General features: G+C 45.0%; 1 protein-coding gene across 2 annotated transcripts in view; it reads right to left on the bottom strand.

Moving 5' to 3' along the window:
• pnkd (PNKD metallo-beta-lactamase domain containing) overlaps positions 1-20062 on the bottom strand; it is a 54795-nt gene extending 34733 nt beyond the window's left edge. The window contains exons 1-3 of one of the 2 annotated variants that reach the window (XM_069935983.1): positions 19804-20062; positions 10399-10514; positions 4595-4651 (exon numbers count right to left, since the gene is read on the bottom strand). In XM_069935983.1, coding sequence (XP_069792084.1) covers positions 4595-4651; positions 10399-10514; positions 19804-19958 — 328 coding nt within the window. In that variant the 5' untranslated portion in view covers positions 19959-20062. The remainder of the gene's footprint in view (positions 1-4594; positions 4652-10398; positions 10515-19803) is intronic. The other variant, XM_069935984.1, reaches the window with a different exon arrangement.
• Between the last annotated feature and the right edge of the window lie 482 nt (positions 20063-20544).

Below are 20544 nucleotides of genomic sequence, written 5' to 3'. Positions count from 1 at the left end.
CCCTTCAAGGGCCAAACCAGTGATCTATATGTGCAGCCAGACATTGTAGACAAGGTCCTAAATAAATCTCATCTGTATTCATAAAGGACATGCACATGGAAGATGGCAAGGTCAGGAAGGGGCATGTATAATCTGGAGGAGGACAGTATTAAGTAGGAAGTGTGAAATTTAAATTTAAATGTTACATTTTAAATTTTAATGTTGAATTTAGACATCCAGCATGGTAACAGGCCCTTTTGACCCATGAGCTCCTTCCCCAACCCCCCCAATTACACCCAATTGATCTACAACCCCAGTACGTTTAGAAGGATGGGAGGAAACCAGAGCACCTGGAGGAAACCCACGCAGACACAGAGAGAACATACAAACTCCTTACAGACAGCGCAGGATTTGAACCCCAATCGCTGGCCCTGTAACAGCTTTGCTCTAACTGCTGTGCTATCCATGGCACCCAATCTCCTAAGGATTAGTACAGAGGGCTGGATGTGGTCTATGTTGTGTAACTATGGGAAGAAAGCAAGGAGATGGAAGAAGGTGAATGCAAGAGCCCACAAGGTAACAACATTAGTCATCCTCCCCATCTGAACTGGAGAACAAGCAGTTTTTTATACTTTAAAAAAAAAGGGCAGCAGAAATAAGCTAGGTAACTATCTGTAACTGCTGAGGGTTAATTCCATGGTGGAGAAATTACTGGAAAAATCTTTGGAACAGAATTTAATTACATTTGGAAAGGATTATTGGCTGAATTAACAAGTCCGTGTAGAAGAAATCCTGTCTTATTAATATAATTGTTCTTTCAGGAAGTAAATCAAGATTATTCAAGTTTGTACTTATTGTCACATTATCTGGTACCACGAGAAGAGTTCTTCTGCAATTGGTCGAGTAGGTCAATTCCAACATTCAAAGTAGCAGGGCAAAGAATACAGTTACAGACCCACAGAACATCACAGCAAGAAAATAGGCCCTTTCAGCCTTCTAGTCTCATTTACCGAAACCCAGCCCATACCTCTCCCATCCATGCAACACCTCACACTTGTCTCCATTAAAATTTATCTGCCAATTTGCAGCCCATTTCCAGCTGGTCCAGATCCCTCTGTAAGCTTTGAAAACCTTCCTCACTGTCCACGACACCCTCCAATACATTGATCTCCAAGAGGAACAATTTTGACCCTCACTATCCTTTTACTCTGAACATACCTTAGTATTTTCTTTCAGCTTGTCTGCCAAAACAACCTCATCTTTTAGCACTCCTGATTTTGCTTGTCTTTTTTCCCTGCATTTTAAAAAAATTACTCAAGTACCTCATCTACTTGTGGCCCACCTCTCTCTTCATCTTAACCAGATCCCCAGTATCCCTCAAAAGACAAGGTTTCAATGTTAAAAGGGTTAAACCTAAATTAAAATGTATTAAAATTGCTTTGGCAATGGCTAGAAAATGTATTGTAATAACTTGGAAGGCAGATGTAGAATTGGGACGGAAAAGTTGGCATGCAGAAGTTCAAAAATGCATACCACCTGAAAAAAATATAAATATAACCTGAGATAAATATAATACATTTTGTGAACTATGGAGCCCATATTTACAAAGTATTGATATCGATATTTAAATGAAACTCTGACATTTCCTTTCTCCTAAAAAGTCTCAACATATTACAAGTTTTACAGTACTTCTGTTGGGAGTGTCTTGTACTATATATCTATCTTTTTTTGTAGGGGGTTGGGGGGATAATAGAAGGGTTCATTTTATAGACAGATACCACATATTTGTAATGGATTTGTAATATAATAATTGAAGTCTTTTTTAATGGTTATAAAATTTAAAAATAAAAATGAAAGAAAACCAAGGTTCCCTATGCATGTTAACTTTGTCCTTAATCCTGACAGGAACATACAAACTCTGTACTCTCAAAATTTCCCATTTGAAGGTCCTCCATTTACCGATCACACCCTTGCCAGAAAGCAGCGGAGCCCAATCCACGCTTTCTAGATCCTTTCTTGTTTCCTTAGAATTGGCCTTTCTCCAATTTAGAATCTCAACCCAAAGCCCAGACCCACCCTTCTCCGTCGTCATCTTGAAACTACGACATTATGTTTCCCTTCGTAGGAGCGATCCAGTATTGCACACTCTCTAGTTGGTACCTCAATACATGGATTAAAAAAAACTCTTCTGAACACTTTGACAAACTTTAAACCATCCAATCCTTTTACATTATGAAACTTTAAAAACACCTGCCATCACATGGGCAGAGAATTCCACAGATTTGCACCTCTCTGGGAAAAGCAGTTTCTCCTCATCTCAGATTTTAAGCCTGTGTTGGTGCACAATTTCACTCTTTAAACCTCTCCACAAAGGGAGGAGAAAGAGAGCACGTCTGGGGTGGGATGGGACCTGCAGTATGTTGGCTGCCTTACCTAGGCAGTAGGGAATTCATGGGGAGGGGAGTGAAGGCTTGCATGGTTTTCTGAGATGCATTTCCACCTTCTGTAGCTTGGTGCAGAGTAGTTCCTGGCCCATGCCGAGATACATACGCAGTTAGTGTCCTGCAGCTGTCAGCTATCTCTCTACAGATTTGCTCTCTGACTATTGGGTGGTCCCATCATACCTTTCCTATTTTTCAGCTCCATCCTTGTAGCCTCAGTAGATGAGCCCTTAGTCTGCCCTGTCTGAGCACAGCTGTGATATTTTCCCTGATGAGCAATGCTACCGTCCCACTCCTGCTCTATTGCATCTGATCAATGAACATAAAGCTAAGGTGGGAAAGACTGCAGTAACTGAGGGGCATTCAATAGCCTGATGCTTACAAGGAAGAACACAAAAATAAGGAGCAGGAGTCAGCCATCTAAGCTGTCGAGCCTACTCAGTCATTCAACAAGATCATGGCTGATCTGACCACGGACTCAGTTCCACCTACCTTTTTTCCGCAACCTTCAAATCCCCTACTATACAAGAATGACATATAATGAAGTTCATTGTTATACATATTGCAGAATGTACCAAAATTCTTACTTGTTACAGCTGAACAGGTACAGGTTTAACAAAAAAAGATAATGAGATAGGCTCTACAGCTCCCATGGGCAGAGAATTCCACAGATTTGCACCTCTCTGGGAAAAGCAGTTTCTCCTCATCTCAGATTTTAAGCCTGTGTTGGTGCACAATTTCACTCTTTAAACCTCTCCACAAAGGGAGGAGAAAGAGAGCACGTCTGGGGTGGGATGGGACCTGCAGTATGTTGGCTGCCTTACCTAGGCAGTAGGGAATTCATGGGGAGGGGAGTGAAGGCTTGCATGGTTTTCTGAGATGCATTTCCACCTTCTGTAGCTTGGTGCAGAGTAGTTCCTGGCCCATGCCGAGATACATACGCAGTTAGTGTCCTGCAGCTGTCAGCTATCTCTCTACAGATTTGCTCTCTGACTATTGGGTGGTCCCATCATACCTTTCCTATTTTTCAGCTCCATCCTTGTAGCCTCAGTAGATGAGCCCTTAGTCTGCCCTGTCTGAGCACAGCTGTGATATTTTCCCTGATGAGCAATGCTACCGTCCCACTCCTGCTCTATTGCATCTGATCAATGAACATAAAGCTAAGGTGGGAAAGACTGCAGTAACTGAGGGGCATTCAATAGCCTGATGCTTACAAGGAAGAACACAAAAATAAGGAGCAGGAGTCAGCCATCTAAGCTGTCGAGCCTACTCAGTCATTCAACAAGATCATGGCTGATCTGACCACGGACTCAGTTCCACCTACCTTTTTTCCGCAACCTTCAAATCCCCTACTATACAAGAATGACATATAATGAAGTTCATTGTTATACATATTGCAGAATGTACCAAAATTCTTACTTGTTACAGCTGAACAGGTACAGGTTTAACAAAAAAAGATAATGAGATAGGCTCTACAGCTCCCATGGGCAGAGAATTCCACAGATTTGCACCTCTCTGGGAAAAGCAGTTTCTCCTCATCTCAGATTTTAAGCCTGTGTTGGTGCACAATTTCACTCTTTAAACCTCTCCACAAAGGGAGGAGAAAGAGAGCATGTCTGGGGTGGGATGGGTCCTGCAGTATGTTGGCTGCCTTACCTAGGCAGTAGGGAATTCATGGGGAGGGGAGTGAAGGCTTGCATGGTTTTCTGAGATGCATTTCCACCTTCTGTAGCTTGGTGCAGAGTAGTTTCTGGCCCATGCCGAGATACATACGCAGTTAGTGTGCTTTCAATGGTGCATTTACAGAAGTTGTTGAGAAACGTGTGGGACCTTGGTGTGCCTTTTGACTGTCTTGTCAATCTGTTTGGTTCTGATCAGGTCTTTGAAAATGTTTTCTCCTAGGCTATCTGCCCTTTGCTTTATTGATGTTGAGAAAAAGGTTATTTTGACACCATGTCAGAAGACTTTTAATCTCCTCTCTGGATTCAGTATAATTATTATTTGACATTTGGCCCATAACTGTTTGAAGATGGAGTTGTACTGGTGTTTGGCTGTGCAATCATGCCCACTTTTCAAAAAAAATTCAATGTTCATCAAAGGAACGATTCCACTATTGAGAAAAAACTCTTATCTATAATATTTGCTCTGCAGAATTTTGATGTGCATCTCGGTACCTCTCATGAACCAATTGTGATATTTACTGACCACAATCCTCTGGTATTTTTGAATAACTGAAGAATAAAAACAGAAGATTGTTAAACTGGAGTTTAATATTACCAGAACATGCAAATTAATCATATCAGATATCATATACAAATAATGTGATAGCAGATTGTTGGTCAAGATGTATAGAAATATTCTCAAAATTGGGTTACTTTATTATAAAATCTTGTATATTGTGTATTTTTATACCTTTAGTGATTTTAAAGTCAGTTATAACTGAATTTTAACTAGAGTTAAAATTCCTTTAAACGAGGAAAAATGTGAGAGTATATAGATATGTTTTTGGGAGATAAATTAAAACAGATCTTATTTGAAATACTGGAGCTCTGCTAATGCTAGACATATTGGCTCCACAGCTTTTGCAAGTGCGTTGGAGAGTGCCCAAGAGACTTCACTATGGATTGTTGTTTACAAAAGGCAACAAATGAAAGATCTTATTGGAGCTGCAGATTGTCTGGAGTTGTTCTAAGAGGGTCATGTGGTTTTGGAAGCAGAGAGAGTCAAACATGCTTTCTCTGAGAGAAGCACAGAGACAGAGCGAGAGCGATAGAGCAATCACTTCTACAGTGTTACAGCTGGCAACAACAGCTGGGACTGGAACAGGACAAGCTGGAAAGCTTGTGAAAGCCCCAATTCGATGACGGCCTGGTCAAAGCCCTTGTGGTTCATGCAAGAGGAGAGGACTGGCTGTCTAATGTTTCACTTGGAATAAAAGAAACAAAAAGGAACTTGGTGGTGACCTGAAAGAAAGAGGTTATCATCTGGAGAACCCTGAAGGGGCAAGTTTCATCTGCAAGACACTGGAATGGCTAATTAAAAAGGAATCAGTTGTGAATACCTGGAACAACAAATCTCTCTCTGAAAACAGACAAGAACTTTCCTGAGCGGTAACCATTTACCTTTCAAGCACCAAAGCCTGGCGAACTTTATAAATGTTGAATTCTGTGCACAGTATAAGAATTGCCTGCAACCAGTGAACTTGGAGGAATGAGAAGTGAGATTGGACTGTGAACCAAAGAACTTTTCTGAACTTACACACACATTATATACATGTGCGCTTAGAATTAGAAGGGGTTAAGTTAGGTTAGCCAAGTTAAGGTAAAGTGTGATTCTGTTTTCATGTTTTAAAGATAATTAAAAGCAACTTTTGTTTAAGTAACCATTTGTCTTGGTGAATTTCTATTGCTGCTGAGTTTTGGGGTCCTCTGGGCTCGTAACAAGCGTCTATAGGAAGTAAAGGGTAACCAACATTTAGAGTCCAGGCCAGAAATGCTGGTTACCTTTTATTTCCTATGGATGCTGCATGACCTGCTGAGTTTCTCCAGCACTTTTATGTATTAGGCATTGCTATGGAATGTTGACGAACACCATAGTTCCCTGAACATGGCTACGGAGGTAATGGGGTGGTGAAGAAGGCACACCTCATGTCGCCTTCATAAATCAAGACAGAGAATATGTTATGTTGCAACTGTACAGACTGCAGTGTTATGTGCAGTTGGTTACCACACTGTAGGAAGGATGTGGTTGCAGTGGAAAATGTGGTCATAACAGCAGGACGTTAGTTATTCGGAGACATTGAAAGGGCTAGTTTTCCCTGGAGCGAAGGTGGCTGAAGGATTGCAGAAAATAAATACAGAAGTTTAAAATAGGTACGCCTTACTAATCACACAACACACAACATCAAGCATCAGGAAAATTCTCTTATCCGGCATCTATCAATCCCCATGCATGCCAGACACCAGAGGTTTTATTGTACATTGAACTATGATACTGACTGAAGCTACTCTTAAGGTTTCTAGAAAGCAATAGAGAGCCTTGCAGCTCCCCAACAGGAGTTGGCCATCTGGCCCATCAAACTTGCTCAGCCATTCAATAAGATGATGGCTGATGAGGCCATGGACTCAACTCCATGACCTGCCTTATCTCCATAACCCTTCATTTGCCGACTAAGCAAAAATCTAACTCGGGTCTTAAATATGTTTTATGAGGCCAGCTTCTACTGCCTTTTTGAGTGGAGAATTACACAGATGTTCTGCTCTCAGGGAAAAGCTGTTTCATTCCCCCCCCCCCACACCCCATCTTGAGGCTGTGTCTTCTAGTTCTCATCTCAACTGCCAGCAGAAACAACTTGCCCTCCACTATTTTGTCTCTTTCATAATTTTAATTGTTTATATACCAAGGCCTGGTGGTAAGAAGTGCCTCATATTTATATTGCATCTGTTATAACTTTAGAATGAGCAAGCGCTTCACAGCACACAATTAAAAGCCTAGTCACTGTTGTTATGTTGTTTAAGAGGTCAGCCAATGTCAACACAGCATGATGCCAAACACAAATTATTACCAGTTAATCTATTCTTGTGGTCTGGAACAGCCGTTCTCAACCTTTTTTTTGGCTATGGCCTCCTTAGAACTCCGCTCAGTTTCTGGCCCCCTTCCCTGTGAAGCAGTCAAGTTTGGTTGGTTTCTTCTGTACTTCTCTCCTTCGGACTACATATCAGAAATATGTTATGAATTCAGTCCATGGCTTCCCTTAAATGTGTTGTAGCAACCCACCCTGTTGAGAATGGCTGGTCTGGACAATTCAGCTATTTACTCTCAAGCACACACCGTTAAACAGGGCCTGTGCAGGCAGCACATTATTTCTTCAGTACTGCTCGCCAGTCACAGTAGCACTCCCTAGGTGTTACCTGCTGACAGATACGCCCTTCCTTTGTGCAAGTGCTCCCATTAGCTAGGTTTCCTTAGTGGCAACCATCTCCCACCCATTCAGAGCCATCTATCCCCAGCAGTCCAATAACCCCGTCATTGCCATCCCACCCCTCACAGTTTACAGGCTATGGGCGACTGCGGTCAAAGGACTCGCACCAGGTTGCGAACTGCTGGAGATTGGCTGAAGCGTACCAGGTATTGGAGGTTGCTGAGTGCTCGTGTTGGAGGTTCAGATCTGGACCTCGGATAGCTGACGATATGAACTGAAGCCTGTGTGGCTGCAGGGGTGCTGGAGGCGAATGCATGGACACTTAGTGACTCAGAGTGGGGTGGGAGAAGACTTCCCTTTGCTTCTCTTTCTCTGACTGCAAGGGATTACTGATGGCGAAATCTGCCTGCCTTTTGGCAGACTAAAGGCAATTTTGTGTACTATTACACCTGTTTTATTACTTGACAATAAAGGAATCAAGTACTAATCCTAACAGCCCTCCATTCCTCACTCCTATGGTCCCACACCCATAATGGTACAGCACTCCACCAGAATTTCACTTCCTTCACCAGAGACATGGGAGAGATAAAAACAACCCATTTATAAATTCCTCCAAGTCTATAGGCTGGATAAGTAAACCAACAGCGGCCTTGAGGCCGTAACGTACTCATTCAGCTCAGTTGGAAACAGTCAAAACAAAGTTTTGTGACAAAGCTAAGTGACAGGAAGCAATTACTAGGCAGATGATGAAGGAAAAGACTCAAGGGATTTCTTAAAACCTCCCTCAGCACTGCTCACTGTCTGGTACAGAGATGCCAATGCACAAGACAGAAGGCGGCCACAGACTTGTGAACTCGGCCAACACCATCATGGGCACCAGTCTTCATTGAGCACATCTGCAAGAGGCGGCGTCTTAATAAAGCAGCTTCTATCCTCAAGGACTCCCACCTCCTCGGTCATGCCCTCGTCACACTGCTACCATCGAGAAGGAGGTACAGAAGCTAGAAGAAGAAAACTGCTTCTTTTCCTCAGACATCAGATTTCTGAATGGACAATGAATCATTTTCTCATCTTTTCTACCAATTTATTTATTTTTAAATGCAATTTATAGCAATATTTGTTGTCCTAATGCTGATGCAAAACAACAAATACGTGACACGTTCATGACAATAAATTGGATTCGGAGAGCAAGTGCAACCCCTCAGAGAGCAGTTCTGCTGTTGTCAAGCTCCACAACCACATCAGCACCCACTCAGGCCTCCAGCTACTACGTGTCCGTCTTCCTTCTCTCCCGGCCTCTTCCTCCAATCATCTCCTGGCTTCCTACTTTTTCCCCATCTCTTCCCCCTCCTATCTGTATTCAACTATCTCCTACCAACCTATGCTCCTCCCCCCTCCTCCTTTTATTTCTTACCATTCCCGATGAAGGATTTCGGTTTGAATCGTCATTTGTCATGGATGCTGCCAGATCTGTCGAGCACCTCTAGCACTTTGATTTCCAGTCTCTCGTTTAGCCCTCCCTCGGTACACTTGCCTCACCCCCATTAACATCACAGCAGTCCCCAACCCAGGACAACTCAAAGTGGAGGAGCATTAGGAAGTACATAGCCATTACTTGGAAATCAGATACAGATTTAGGAATGGAGAGGTGGCATACTGAATTGCGTACTTGTATTCCACTTGAGAAAATAACAATTTATGCAATAAATATCATATATGGAGCCCATATTTACAATCCGTTGGTTTTAAAATTTGAAGGACTCTCTGAAAGCTCATCCTGTTGGTAACCCTCGGTCCCATTATTATTTGTATTGAGATTTTTTTTTTTTGCATTCTCCCAACTTTCTTTTATCCTCTTTCTTAGATACTTTAGGGAAGGGGTGGGGGAGGAGGGAGGGACAAAGTTTTTTTTTTCCCCTCTATATTTACCACATTTGTACTTAGTTTTATTAATTATGTATACATGGATGTTCCCCCAAAAAATGTGGAGGAGCATTTAGGATGGCACTGGGAGCCTCATGTTCATGCACCAAAAGGGAAGAAGGAGCCCTTTGCCTGACAAACTACCTACCTGCATGTCCCATCAGGTGCCTCCTGTCCTATCTTCCCGAGATGTTCCCACTTTAAATTTTAAATAAAATTTTATTTGCAGGACTGTTGAAGCTGATTCCAGCCACTTAAACCGGTGCCATCCAATTACACCCAAATTAACCTACAACCCTGTACATTTTTGGAATGCGTCACAGACATGGGGAGAACATATAAACTCCTTACAGCCAGCACCAGGTTTGAACCAGGTTGTTGGCACTGTTATAGCCTGTGCTAACCTTGCCATAACTTGTCTCACACTACCTCAGAGATAATGGAGTGCGATCAAGTCACCTTCAATCCTAAGGAACATCACTCTGTTCTCCCCCTCTGACAATACAGTACCTCTTTAGTACATTTTCAGTGTTAGTCTAAACCAGCCATTTGCAACATTTTTTTTGGCTATGTCCCCTTAGGATTCTGCTCAAAGTTTATGGGACCCCTTCCCTGTTAAGTAATCAAGTTTTGGTTTCTTCCATACTTATCTCCTACTGACCACATAGAAACATTTATGTTATGTGAGGTGAAAAGAAAGCAAGGGCCTTTTTTAAATGGGCCCCCAGTGGGGTCATTGGGGCCCTGTTGAGAGTGGCTGGTCTAAAGTAGGCGTTTAAATCTCTGGAGCAGGGCGCAACCTTCTCATTCCAAAGATTGGTCCAGTGCTCATAAAACTGTTAAGATCCAATAATACAAATGGAAAATACTTAGCATCTGTGGAGAGAAAAACATTTCCTCTTTCCTCAGAAGTGAAATATTTCTCACACTACAGAAATCTGGCAAACACACGGCTTTCAAATTTCAGAGTTCCCACATCTGCAGTTTTTGTGTCTTTCCACTCCAATTGGAATTGGATGTTGACAGATTTACAGTTCATTTCCCATGATCTCAATTTACAGCATGCAGATTGCAAACTTCCAAAAAGGAATCGCTGTGGTCAAGGTGGTTATCCCTCAATTAAATGGCACTTACCATTAATGATCCTTGGACAGACAACCGAGTGGCCGCTGGGATAATGCTCTCGCGTCCTTTTCAACTGCTTCTTGTGAAAAATGTACCCTAGCCTGGTCTTTGTATACAAAGAGTATCTGAAACAGAGCAAATCAGACATTAACACAAAGGGAGAGAGGGAGGGGTGGGTGTGAGGTGGAGAAAGCGCTGATGATCTGATCTATTCTCTCACTCAGCCCCACTCCCCTGTTCACAACCTTCGACACTCTATTCAATCTCTGCCTTAAATACACCCAATGAACTGGCCTCCACGGCCACCCCGGAAGCAAATTCAAGAAATTCACCACTCTCTGTCTAAAGAAATTCCTCTGCATCTCTGTTTTAAATGATGCCCTTCGATCCTGAAGTTGTGTCCACCATGCCCCCCACAGACCAGACCAGCACAAAGTTCAGTGGATGAAGGTCGCACACCAGGCTATGGGCTGCTGGGCTCAGATGAATGAGGATGCTGATGGCAAGAAGGGATCCCAGATTGAGAGGGTCTTTCTAACCATATCAGGGATTTGGAACGAGCAGTCAAGGAGGATGACTTGAACGCCTCGAGCTCAGCTCATCGCTGGACTGGACGTCATGCAGTTAGGGAAGGGGGGGGGGGGAGGGGGAAGAAGAGAAAACCAGAGTTCACAGATACTCAATGTCTCTAGTCTTTTCTTGAAGTGGAGCTGGACTAGTGGCACCACTTTGTGCATCTTTACAGGGCACACAATTACTTGTGAACTCTGTGCAAATGACAACAAATGGAATCTGAAATTATATTAAAGGATTAACTGTGCACATCTTGCCAGAGGGTCACTGCAACTTTGATTTGTTGACATCTCAGACTTAGTGACACCCCACCTCAACCATACAGACACCACAACACAGATCAACTCCACCAAATCTTGGCATCTCACATCACAATGTGATCTGACTCAAAATCCATTCAGAGGGATGAACAACTGGATATTTCTGGTAATTTGTACAAATGTTGTACACTGATATTGTGTCAATTGATTTAAAAAACACAGGGACGCTGGAGGAACTCGGCAGGTCTCGCATCATCCACAGGAGGTAAAGATATAGAATCGACATTTTGGGCCTGAGCCCTTCCTCGAGGGCCCGAAACGTCGATTCTATATCTTTACCTCCTATGGATGCTGCGAGACCTGCCGAGTTCCTCCAGAGTCCCTGTATTTTTATTACAAATACAGCGTCTGCAGACTTTCATGTTTTACTGTGTCAATTGATCGTTCAGGCAAGTCACCATAATGGACATCAACGCCATTACCACTGGACCTGTAGTGGTTCAAGGCAGGAGCTGACCACCATTGTGTCAACAACATGCCTGTAGAGAAAAGAGAATAGCTGCAGACACATCAAAGGCTGTTAACGCTCCAGATTTCAGCATCTGCAATCTGCGGGTAGAACTCAGTGGGGCAAACGACATCAGAAGAGGAAAAGAATTGTCCACATTTTGCACTGGAAACCTTCATCAACTCATCCTCCTGCTGATGGTGCTCAACCCAGAGTTCCTCCAGCAGGATACACAGTGAGTGGGTAAAGCTGTTGGCTCACAGCACACACGACTCGAGTCCAATACTGACCCTTGGCGCGGTGTGTGTAGATTTCAAACATTTGTGACGGTGTAAGTTTCAAACATTTGTGACTGGGTGTTCTGGTTTTCCATCACAGCTCAACCCAAAGATTTAGATTTTTAGTTGCCACTGTAAATTGCCCTAAGTGTGTACGTAAGGGGGCATTTATTATTAAAAGGGATTGGTGTAGGATTAGTATAAAATGGTGCTGTGTGATTAGTGTAAACTGTGGACTGAAGGGCCTGTTTCCATGTGATGACAAGACATTGCCTTGAGAAACCATTCCCGAGAATAATCAATAAACTCTCATTACTGAGAGTCATGGACAGGCCAGATTAACCATTTACTTCCCTGAACAACACTGCAAGCTAGTCATTCTCAACCTTTTTATCCCAGCTATACCCCTCCCTCAAACCCAGGACTCTGCACAGTTTACAGACCAAGTCCCCTCCCCCCCCCCACCCCATGTGGGAATAACAACAATCTGATTATTTTTCTGTGATCCAGTCTTTTAATTCCAGTCTTAATTAAGAGATCAAATTCTTCACTGCTGTAATGGGAATCGAACTGGTGTCTTGGGAACTTTTGCCCAGGTCTCCATATTAAATGTAATATTTAAATGGCCCAACAGGCCATTTTAGCCCACGAGTCTTGCTGCCCAATTAAACTACACTGGGAGGAAACAGGAGCCCTTGAGGAAAACCCACACAGACATGGGGAGAATGTACAAACTTCTTACAGACAGCACAGGATTTGAACCCTGGTCCTGATCGCTGGCGCTGCAAAGGCGTTGCGCTAGTTGCTTCGCTCACCGTGCTGTTTATCCACACACGCTCTCTTATCTGCTGAGCATTTGACCGAATCTTACACTAATTATTTTTGTGTAGTCTCTGAGAACCTTGTTCCCAGGATAGTACTGCAGAAACCTTGTACAAAATGTCCAAAGGAACAGATCCACTCTTCACTGTGCACCATGTTACCAGACCTGTACAATTAAAGTACCAAGGAATTTCAGCTAACTTAAAATTTAAATTTGATATGGTGTTGACCAGGTTCAGTTGGCACATGGGTGATGGATCAAGAGGGCATGTGGGCAGCACGGTCTTATGACCATTTTGTTGGGTGGGCTTGTGCATCCACAGCCTGATGGAATGCAAACTCATTATGCTGAGTTTATTTTGTCTGGATTCAGACCATGGAATCTCAACCAAAACAAAAATGCAAGAGCAAACAACGCAAAGACATTCCTTGTGATCGGCCCTGAATCTGAACACTGCAGGGAGACATTACCTGTCCCCATCACTCGATTACTCAGACCTACTGTAGCCCGGGGTTACCCAAACCAACATTAACACTCTCAAGAAAACAGGAGCAAGTCTGGCGTCCACCTTGTCCCTCAACTTCTATAGGTGCTAGAAGATGGGAGCTGCTCTGCTTGAGATTGGAAGAAGCTAAAGAAGGTGGTGAATGAAGCTCAGAAAAATCAAGCAAATTTCCTTTCTCTTCATGGACTGCATCTCCCGCTGGGTAGGAAAGGTAGCCAACATGATGAATGGACCCATCATACCCAAGACACAAAGCTTAAGAGTGCTGAAAACATGCACCAAATGTCTTAAAGAGAGTTTATTCCCTGCAGCCTCCTGAATAAACCCCATAACTGGGCTATCATATTGCTCTTGATTAATGCTAATTGACCTTTTTCATTACAATCCTGTACTATGCAATTGTGCTCTTTTAGATGTCACACGGCACAGGTGTCAAGTATTTTCTAACAAATGATTTTTAACTTGAAACTTAAGACACATATTGCAGAACTTGGAAATAATCTGCATAATTCAACACATTTAACCGTTCAGTTTTGCCACGGTCTGATCTCACTGAGCAGCAACCTGTTGTTAAAAAATTAAGAAATGAAGTCCCAGAACAGAAACTTGAGGACAAAAATCAGACTGACAGATGCAGGGAAAGATTCCATGGCCACTGCACTGAGAAGTTGACCCGCCCAATATTTAATTCTCAATCACACACAACAGTTTTAAGATAATTATTTTTTTGCTTTTGGTGATTGAGAACGTGTGTGCAGGAGTGTGTGCCAACCTGTTCTACTACTTGACGAGAGCATGGCTGGACTTGATCTTGGTCTCAACGCCACTTACTTACTGGATTTCCCAAACCTTCGACTCTCCTGCAGACCAACAAAAATCTACCCGAGGCTTGTGTCCAATCACTAACTCAACCTCCACACCAATCTGGCACACAGAATTCAGAAGACTCTGAAAACCAAGAAGAAATTAGTTTCAATCTCTACCTTAACTGGGTCATCCCTTATTGCGAAACCATACCTGTTCGCTCGGGGGAAGATGCAGAATCCACCTAACCCTCTAGGAATGAGTCTTGCATTTCAAAGGGACCACCTCTCATACTTCTCATTTCCAATGACTACAGGTCCAACCTGCTTTCATTTATTCCTCATCAGACAACGCCTAGATTCCATAAATCACTTGAGTGAATTAGCTCCCATGTAAATGTAACCCTTCTTAAATAGAGACCAGAACTGTTCACAATACTCTGGGTGTGGCTTCACCAACATCTCTACAACTATTGCAACAAAAACCATTTGCCTTTTAAACTAAATATGGTACTACGTGTTAACTTTGTATTTTGTACACAAGATCTTTGCATATTGCAGCTTCTGGAGGGCTTTGTAGTAGGGGCATTCTAGGCAGCTGTTAGAGCAGGTTATTACAGTGGGCCAAAGGGCCTGTTCTGTGCCCTAGATTTCTATGTACTATAATTAAAAACAGGAAGTGTCAGGAACACTCAATGGGACAAGTAGCTTCTGCTGGAAGACACATGGAGCTAATATTTCAGCTCCAGACCCTGTCACAGATCCCTTCTGATGAAGGGTCCACATCCTGAAACAGTTTTTTAATTAAAAAATATAAATTTTACATTTAGACACACAGGCCCATTTCAGCCCACGAGTCTTGCTGCCCAATTAAACTACACTGGGAGGAAACAGGAGCCCTTGAGGAAAACCCACGCAGACATGGGGAGAATGTACAAACTTCTTACAGACAGCACAGGATTTGAACCCTGGTCCTGATCGCTGGCGCTGTAAAGGCGTTGCGCTAGCTGCTTCGCTAACCGTGCTGTTTATCCACACACGCTCTCTTATCTGCTGAGCATTTGCAGCAGTTTCCGTTAGAGACAGTTGTACAGCATGGAAGATGGCCTTTTAGCCCAACCTATCCATGCTTTGTGTTTGGCCTCTATCCCTGAACATTGCTATCTGCATACCAGTCCAAGTGTCTTTAACACTGTAACTGTACCTATGGCATCTAGATCCACATTCCCACTGCCCCCATGAGAAAAATGTTGCCACTGTGGTCTCTTTTAAATCTTTCCCCTCTACCCTTAAACCTATACCTTCTAGTTTTAGACTATCTTTCTTGGAGAAAAACACAGACCATTCACCTTGTCTATGACCCAGATTATCAAGGTCCCTCTTCATCTGACTGCAGATGAAGAAAAAGCTCCATCCTATCCAACTTCTCCAAACAAGATCTCCAATCATTGTTAATCCTTTATTATTTTTAAAATGTCGACATATAGCAGTTACAAGCCCTTCCAGCCCACCAGCCTCAAAATCCTCCTCCACCATTTCCACCCTCTACTATGTGATCCCACCACCAGACACATCTTCCCCCTCCGCTTTCTCCCTATCAATTCTCACCTTTCTACTAGAAACATAGAAGATAGGAGCAGGAGTAGGTAATTCGACCCTTCGAGCCTGCTCCGCCATTCAACGAGATCATGGCTGATCTTAAAGTTCAGTACCCCGTCCCCGCCTTCTCTCCGTAACCTTTAATACCCTTATACTGAAGAAATAGATCTAATTCCCTCTTAAATATATTTCATGAACCTGCCTCTACTGCCCTCTGTGGCAATGAATTCCACAGATTCACCACCCTCTGGGTCAAGAAATTCCTCCTCATCTCGGTCCTAAAGGGTTTGCCTATTATCCTCAAACCATGGCCCCAGGTTCTGGATTTTCCCATCCTTGGAAACATCCCATCTGCATCCATTCTGTCCAGTCCTGCCAGAATTTTATACGTCTCTATGAGATCCCCTCTCAATCTTCTAAACTCCAGGGAGTACAATCCCAATTTGCGCAATCTTTCCTCCTAAGTCATTCCTGCCATTCCAGGTATCAGCCTGGTGAATCGCCTCTGCACTCCCTCCATTGCAAGAACATCCTTCCTTAGATAAGGTGACCAAAACTGCACACAATACTCCAGGTGGGGTCTCACCAAGGCCCTGTACAGCTGTAGTAAGGTATCCTTGTTCCTAGACTCAAACCCTCTTGATATGAAGGCCAACATACCATTTGCCTTTTTAAGCGCCTGCTGTACCTGCATGCTCGCCTTCAGAGACTGGTGTACAAGTACCCCTAGGTCTCTCTGCACTTCCCCATCTCTTAATCTATTGCCATTCAAATAGTAATCTGCCCTCCAGTTTGTATTACCAAAGTGGATAACCTCACATTTATCCACATTGTCGTGCATTTGCCATGGATCTGCCCAGTCCCTCAATTTATCCAAATCACACTGGAGCTTCCTGACCCCCTCTTCCGTGCACACAACCCCTCCTAGCTTAGTGTCATCTGCAAATTTGGAGATATTACATCCAATCCCCTCATCCAGATCATTAATGTAAATTGTGAACAGCTGTGGTCCCAGTACAGATCCCTGTGGCACCCCACTGGTCACCGCCTGCCACTCAGAAAACGAGCCATTTATCCCAACTCTCTGTCTTCTACCTGCCAGCCAGTTCTCAATCCACATCAATACTTTGCCCCCAATCCCATGAACCTTGATTTTGGAAGCCAGTCGTTTATGCGGGGCCTTATCGAAGGCCTTTTGGAAGTCCAGGTACACCACATCCACTGGCTCTCCCCCATCTATTTTACCTGTCACCTTCGCAAAGAATACCAATAGATTTGTCAAGCACAATTTACCTTTTGTAAATCCATGTTGACTCCGTCCGATCCCTTCTCTGCTAGTCATATGCTCCGCTATTACATCCTTAATAATGGATTCCATCATTTTGCCCACTACTGATGCAAGGCTCACCAGCCTATAATTCCCCGCTTTTTCTCTACCCCCCTTTTTAAATAGTGGGGTAACATTAGCTCCTGTCCTCCTAACCATGTGCAATTATAGCTTCTACCTGTTCATCTGTGCTCCTCCTCTCCTTTCTTCCCTCCTCCCCAGCTTTTTAATTCAGGTGCCTGTCTAATTTCTGCTCATACCTTGATGAAGGGCTCAGGTCCAAAACATCGGTTATACCTCTTAGAGACGCTGCTGAGTTCCTCCAGTAAGTTTGTGCATGAAATAGCTGCAAGTAGAATCACAGATAATATTCTGGTGTGGCGACTCACCACAAGGCAGGTGAACCAGCCCCGCTTGTAAGCCACGCGGTGGGGGAGCCGGCCAAAATGGCGGCATCGAGAGTTTCCCTTCCTTCCAGCACAGGGTTTAGAAACCCGCGTTAGGGGACCACGTGACACCCAGGTGACATCAGCGCCCTCCAGCATGGTTCTCAGCCAGGTCCGGGCTGGGAGTACAAGTGCAGCCCAGCAGCCCTCATAAATCTCTCCCCTTGCATCTTAAACCAATACCCTCCACCCAGAGGTTGTAAGCATTCACTTTTCCAAAGCACCTATTATATAAACCTCCATATCAGCCCTCGGCCTCTAACACTCTAGGGAGTGAAGCAGCAGCCTACACAACCTCTCGCTATATCTCATACTCTCCCGATCAACATCATGATCAATCTCCTCTGCACCCCTTCCAGCATTAAAATCCTTCCTAGAATTAGGCGACCAGAGGCTTTGAAAGGCGCTAATGTTTATTGAATTAGGTGTCAACATTTCTGAGGATCAGTCCTGGAGACTCCATGTCGATGCAATCACAAAGGAGGCTCGCCAGCGGCTGCACTTCATGAGGAGTTTGAGAAGATTAGGTATGTCACCAAAGAGACTCGAAAATTTCTACAGGTGTACCGTGCATTCGGACTGGTCGCATCACTGTCTGGTACAGAGGTGCCAACACTCAGGATAGGAAAAAAAACTCCAAAGGGTTGTTAAGTTGGCCTGCGACATCACAGGCACCAATCTTCACTTCATCATGGAGTGGCATGGTTGGCGCAGAAGTTAGCACAATGCCATTACAGCACCACGAATCGGGATTGGGTTCAAATCCCACACAATCTGTACGTTCTCCCCATGTTTGCATGGTTTTCCTACGGGTGCTCCAGTTTCCTCCCAAATGTACAGGGGTTTCCCTAGGGGCACCAGTTTCCTTCCACTGTTGGAAACTTACCGGGGGTAGGGATGAAAATTAATTGAATCTAAATTGGGCAGCAGAGACTCGTGGGCCAAAATGGTCTGTTGATGTGCTATGTCTAAATTTAAACTTAAAACAAATCTACTAGAGGCAATGTCTTAAGAAAGTAGCCTCCATCCTCAAGAACCCCCACCACCATGTCTTCTTCACTCTGCTACTACCAGGAAGGAGGTACAGGAGCCGAAAGACGAACAGTCAGCTGCACAAGGACAGCTTCTTCCCCTCCGCCGCCAAATTTCTGAATAGACAATGAACCACAGACACAACCTCACTTTATCCCATTTTCTTGCACCATTTATTTATTTTTGGAATGTAGTTTACAACAGTATCTGCACTGTTAATGCTGCCACAGAACAACGAATTTCATGTCATGTGATGACAACAAATTCAGATTCTTAATGCAACCTTTCCTGAACACTTTGCAACCTTGGCATCAGAGGCTCGCAATTCCCAAATAAAGTGCTTTGACCAGCCCAAGGCTGTGTAAGGCACTAGACAAATGCAACTTTTCCTGCACACATTGCAACCTCTGCACTCGTGACTCCCAAATGAAAGGGCTAACCAGCCCAAGGCTGTGTAAGGTGCTAGATGAATGCAACCTTTCCTGCACACATTGCAACCTCTGCACTCGTGACTCCCAAATGAAAGAGCTGACCAGTCCAAGGCTGTGCAAGGCGCTAGACAAATGCAACCTTTCCTGCACACATTGCAACCTCGGCACTGGTGACTCCCAAATGAAAGGGCTGACCAGCCCAAGGCTGTGCAAGGCGCTAGACGAATGCAACCTTCCCTGTACACATTGCAACCTCGGCACTGGTGACTCCCAAATGAAAGGGCTGACCAGCCCAAGGCTGTTCAAGGCGCTAGACGAATGCAACCTTTCCTGCACACATTGCAAACTCGGCACTTGTGACTCCCAAAAGAAAGGGCTAACCAGCCCAAGGCTGTGTAAGGTGCTAGATGAATGCAACCTTTCCTGCACACATTGCAACCTCGGCACTCGTGACTCCCAAAAGAAAGGGCTGACCAGCCCAAGGCTGTGCAAGGCGCTAGACGAATGCAACCTTTCCTGCACACATTGCAACCTCGGCACTGGTGACTCCCAAATGAAAGGGCTGACCAGCCCAAGGCTGTGCAAGGCGCTACACGAATGCAACCTCCCCTGTACATGTTTCAACCTCGGCCCCAGAGTTTAACGACTCTCAAATAGGCGCTAGGTAAAGGCAACCTCTGCACCAGAGCCCCATGACGGGGCAGAGCGCTTGATTGACAGCTGGCCAGTGATTGGCAGCTCACCGGCCGTCCGTGTGCATTCAGCCCCTCACGCTTCGGCCCTGCCGCGCCGCCCCGCCCCTCGTACCGCCCACCACAGTCGGACTCACGCGATCCTGAAGAGCGGCTTCTCGGTGCGAGCCATCTGGCCGCACCTCGCAACCCGCCACCGGCGGAAGCCCAGGCCCGGGAGGCCAAGCAGCAGAAGCGCGATCGCGCCGACTGCCAGCACCGCCAGTGCGCAGCCCAGGGCCCAAGTCAGCATCACTGCGCACGCGCAACTTTCAAATCGCGCCCCGCCCCCCGACCGCACAATCAGTGGGTGGGAGCGGAATGATTGACATCGCTGCTCTCAAATCAAAATGGAGACCACGCCTCCTCGTCTCGGCCTCCTCAGGAGCCGAGAGGGGGGCGGGGAATCGGATGATTGACAGAATGCGTCACACAACCCTGCTCCCCCCCCCCCCCCTCTCCTGGAGAGGAGGAGCTGACAGATTTGCCGCCCAAATGGCCCGCCAATTTTCCCATTGGGGCGAGGAGGGGGATTTGATAGAGGGGTTTAAAATGATGAGGGGGATTGACAGAGTAGATGTGAATAGGCTCTTCCCCTTGAGGGTCGGGGAGATTGGAACGAGGGGTCATGAGTTAAGGGTTAGGGGGCAAAGGTTTAGAAGTAACATGAGAGGGGGCTTCTTCACTCAGAGAGTGGGGGGGGGAGTGGGGGGGGGAGTGGGGGGGGGAGAGGGGGGGGGAGAGGGGGGGGGAGAGGGGGGGGGGAGAGGGGGGGGAGAGGGGGGGGGGAGAGGGGGGGGGGAGTGGGGGGGGAGTGGGGGGGGGGGTGGGGGGGGAGT

This window comes from Narcine bancroftii, chromosome 4, assembly GCF_036971445.1.
Source record: "Narcine bancroftii isolate sNarBan1 chromosome 4, sNarBan1.hap1, whole genome shotgun sequence".
Taxonomy (NCBI): domain Eukaryota; kingdom Metazoa; phylum Chordata; class Chondrichthyes; order Torpediniformes; family Narcinidae; genus Narcine; species Narcine bancroftii.
Note: the sequence above shows the minus strand (reverse complement) of the source record. Positions and strands in the feature narration are given on the sequence as shown.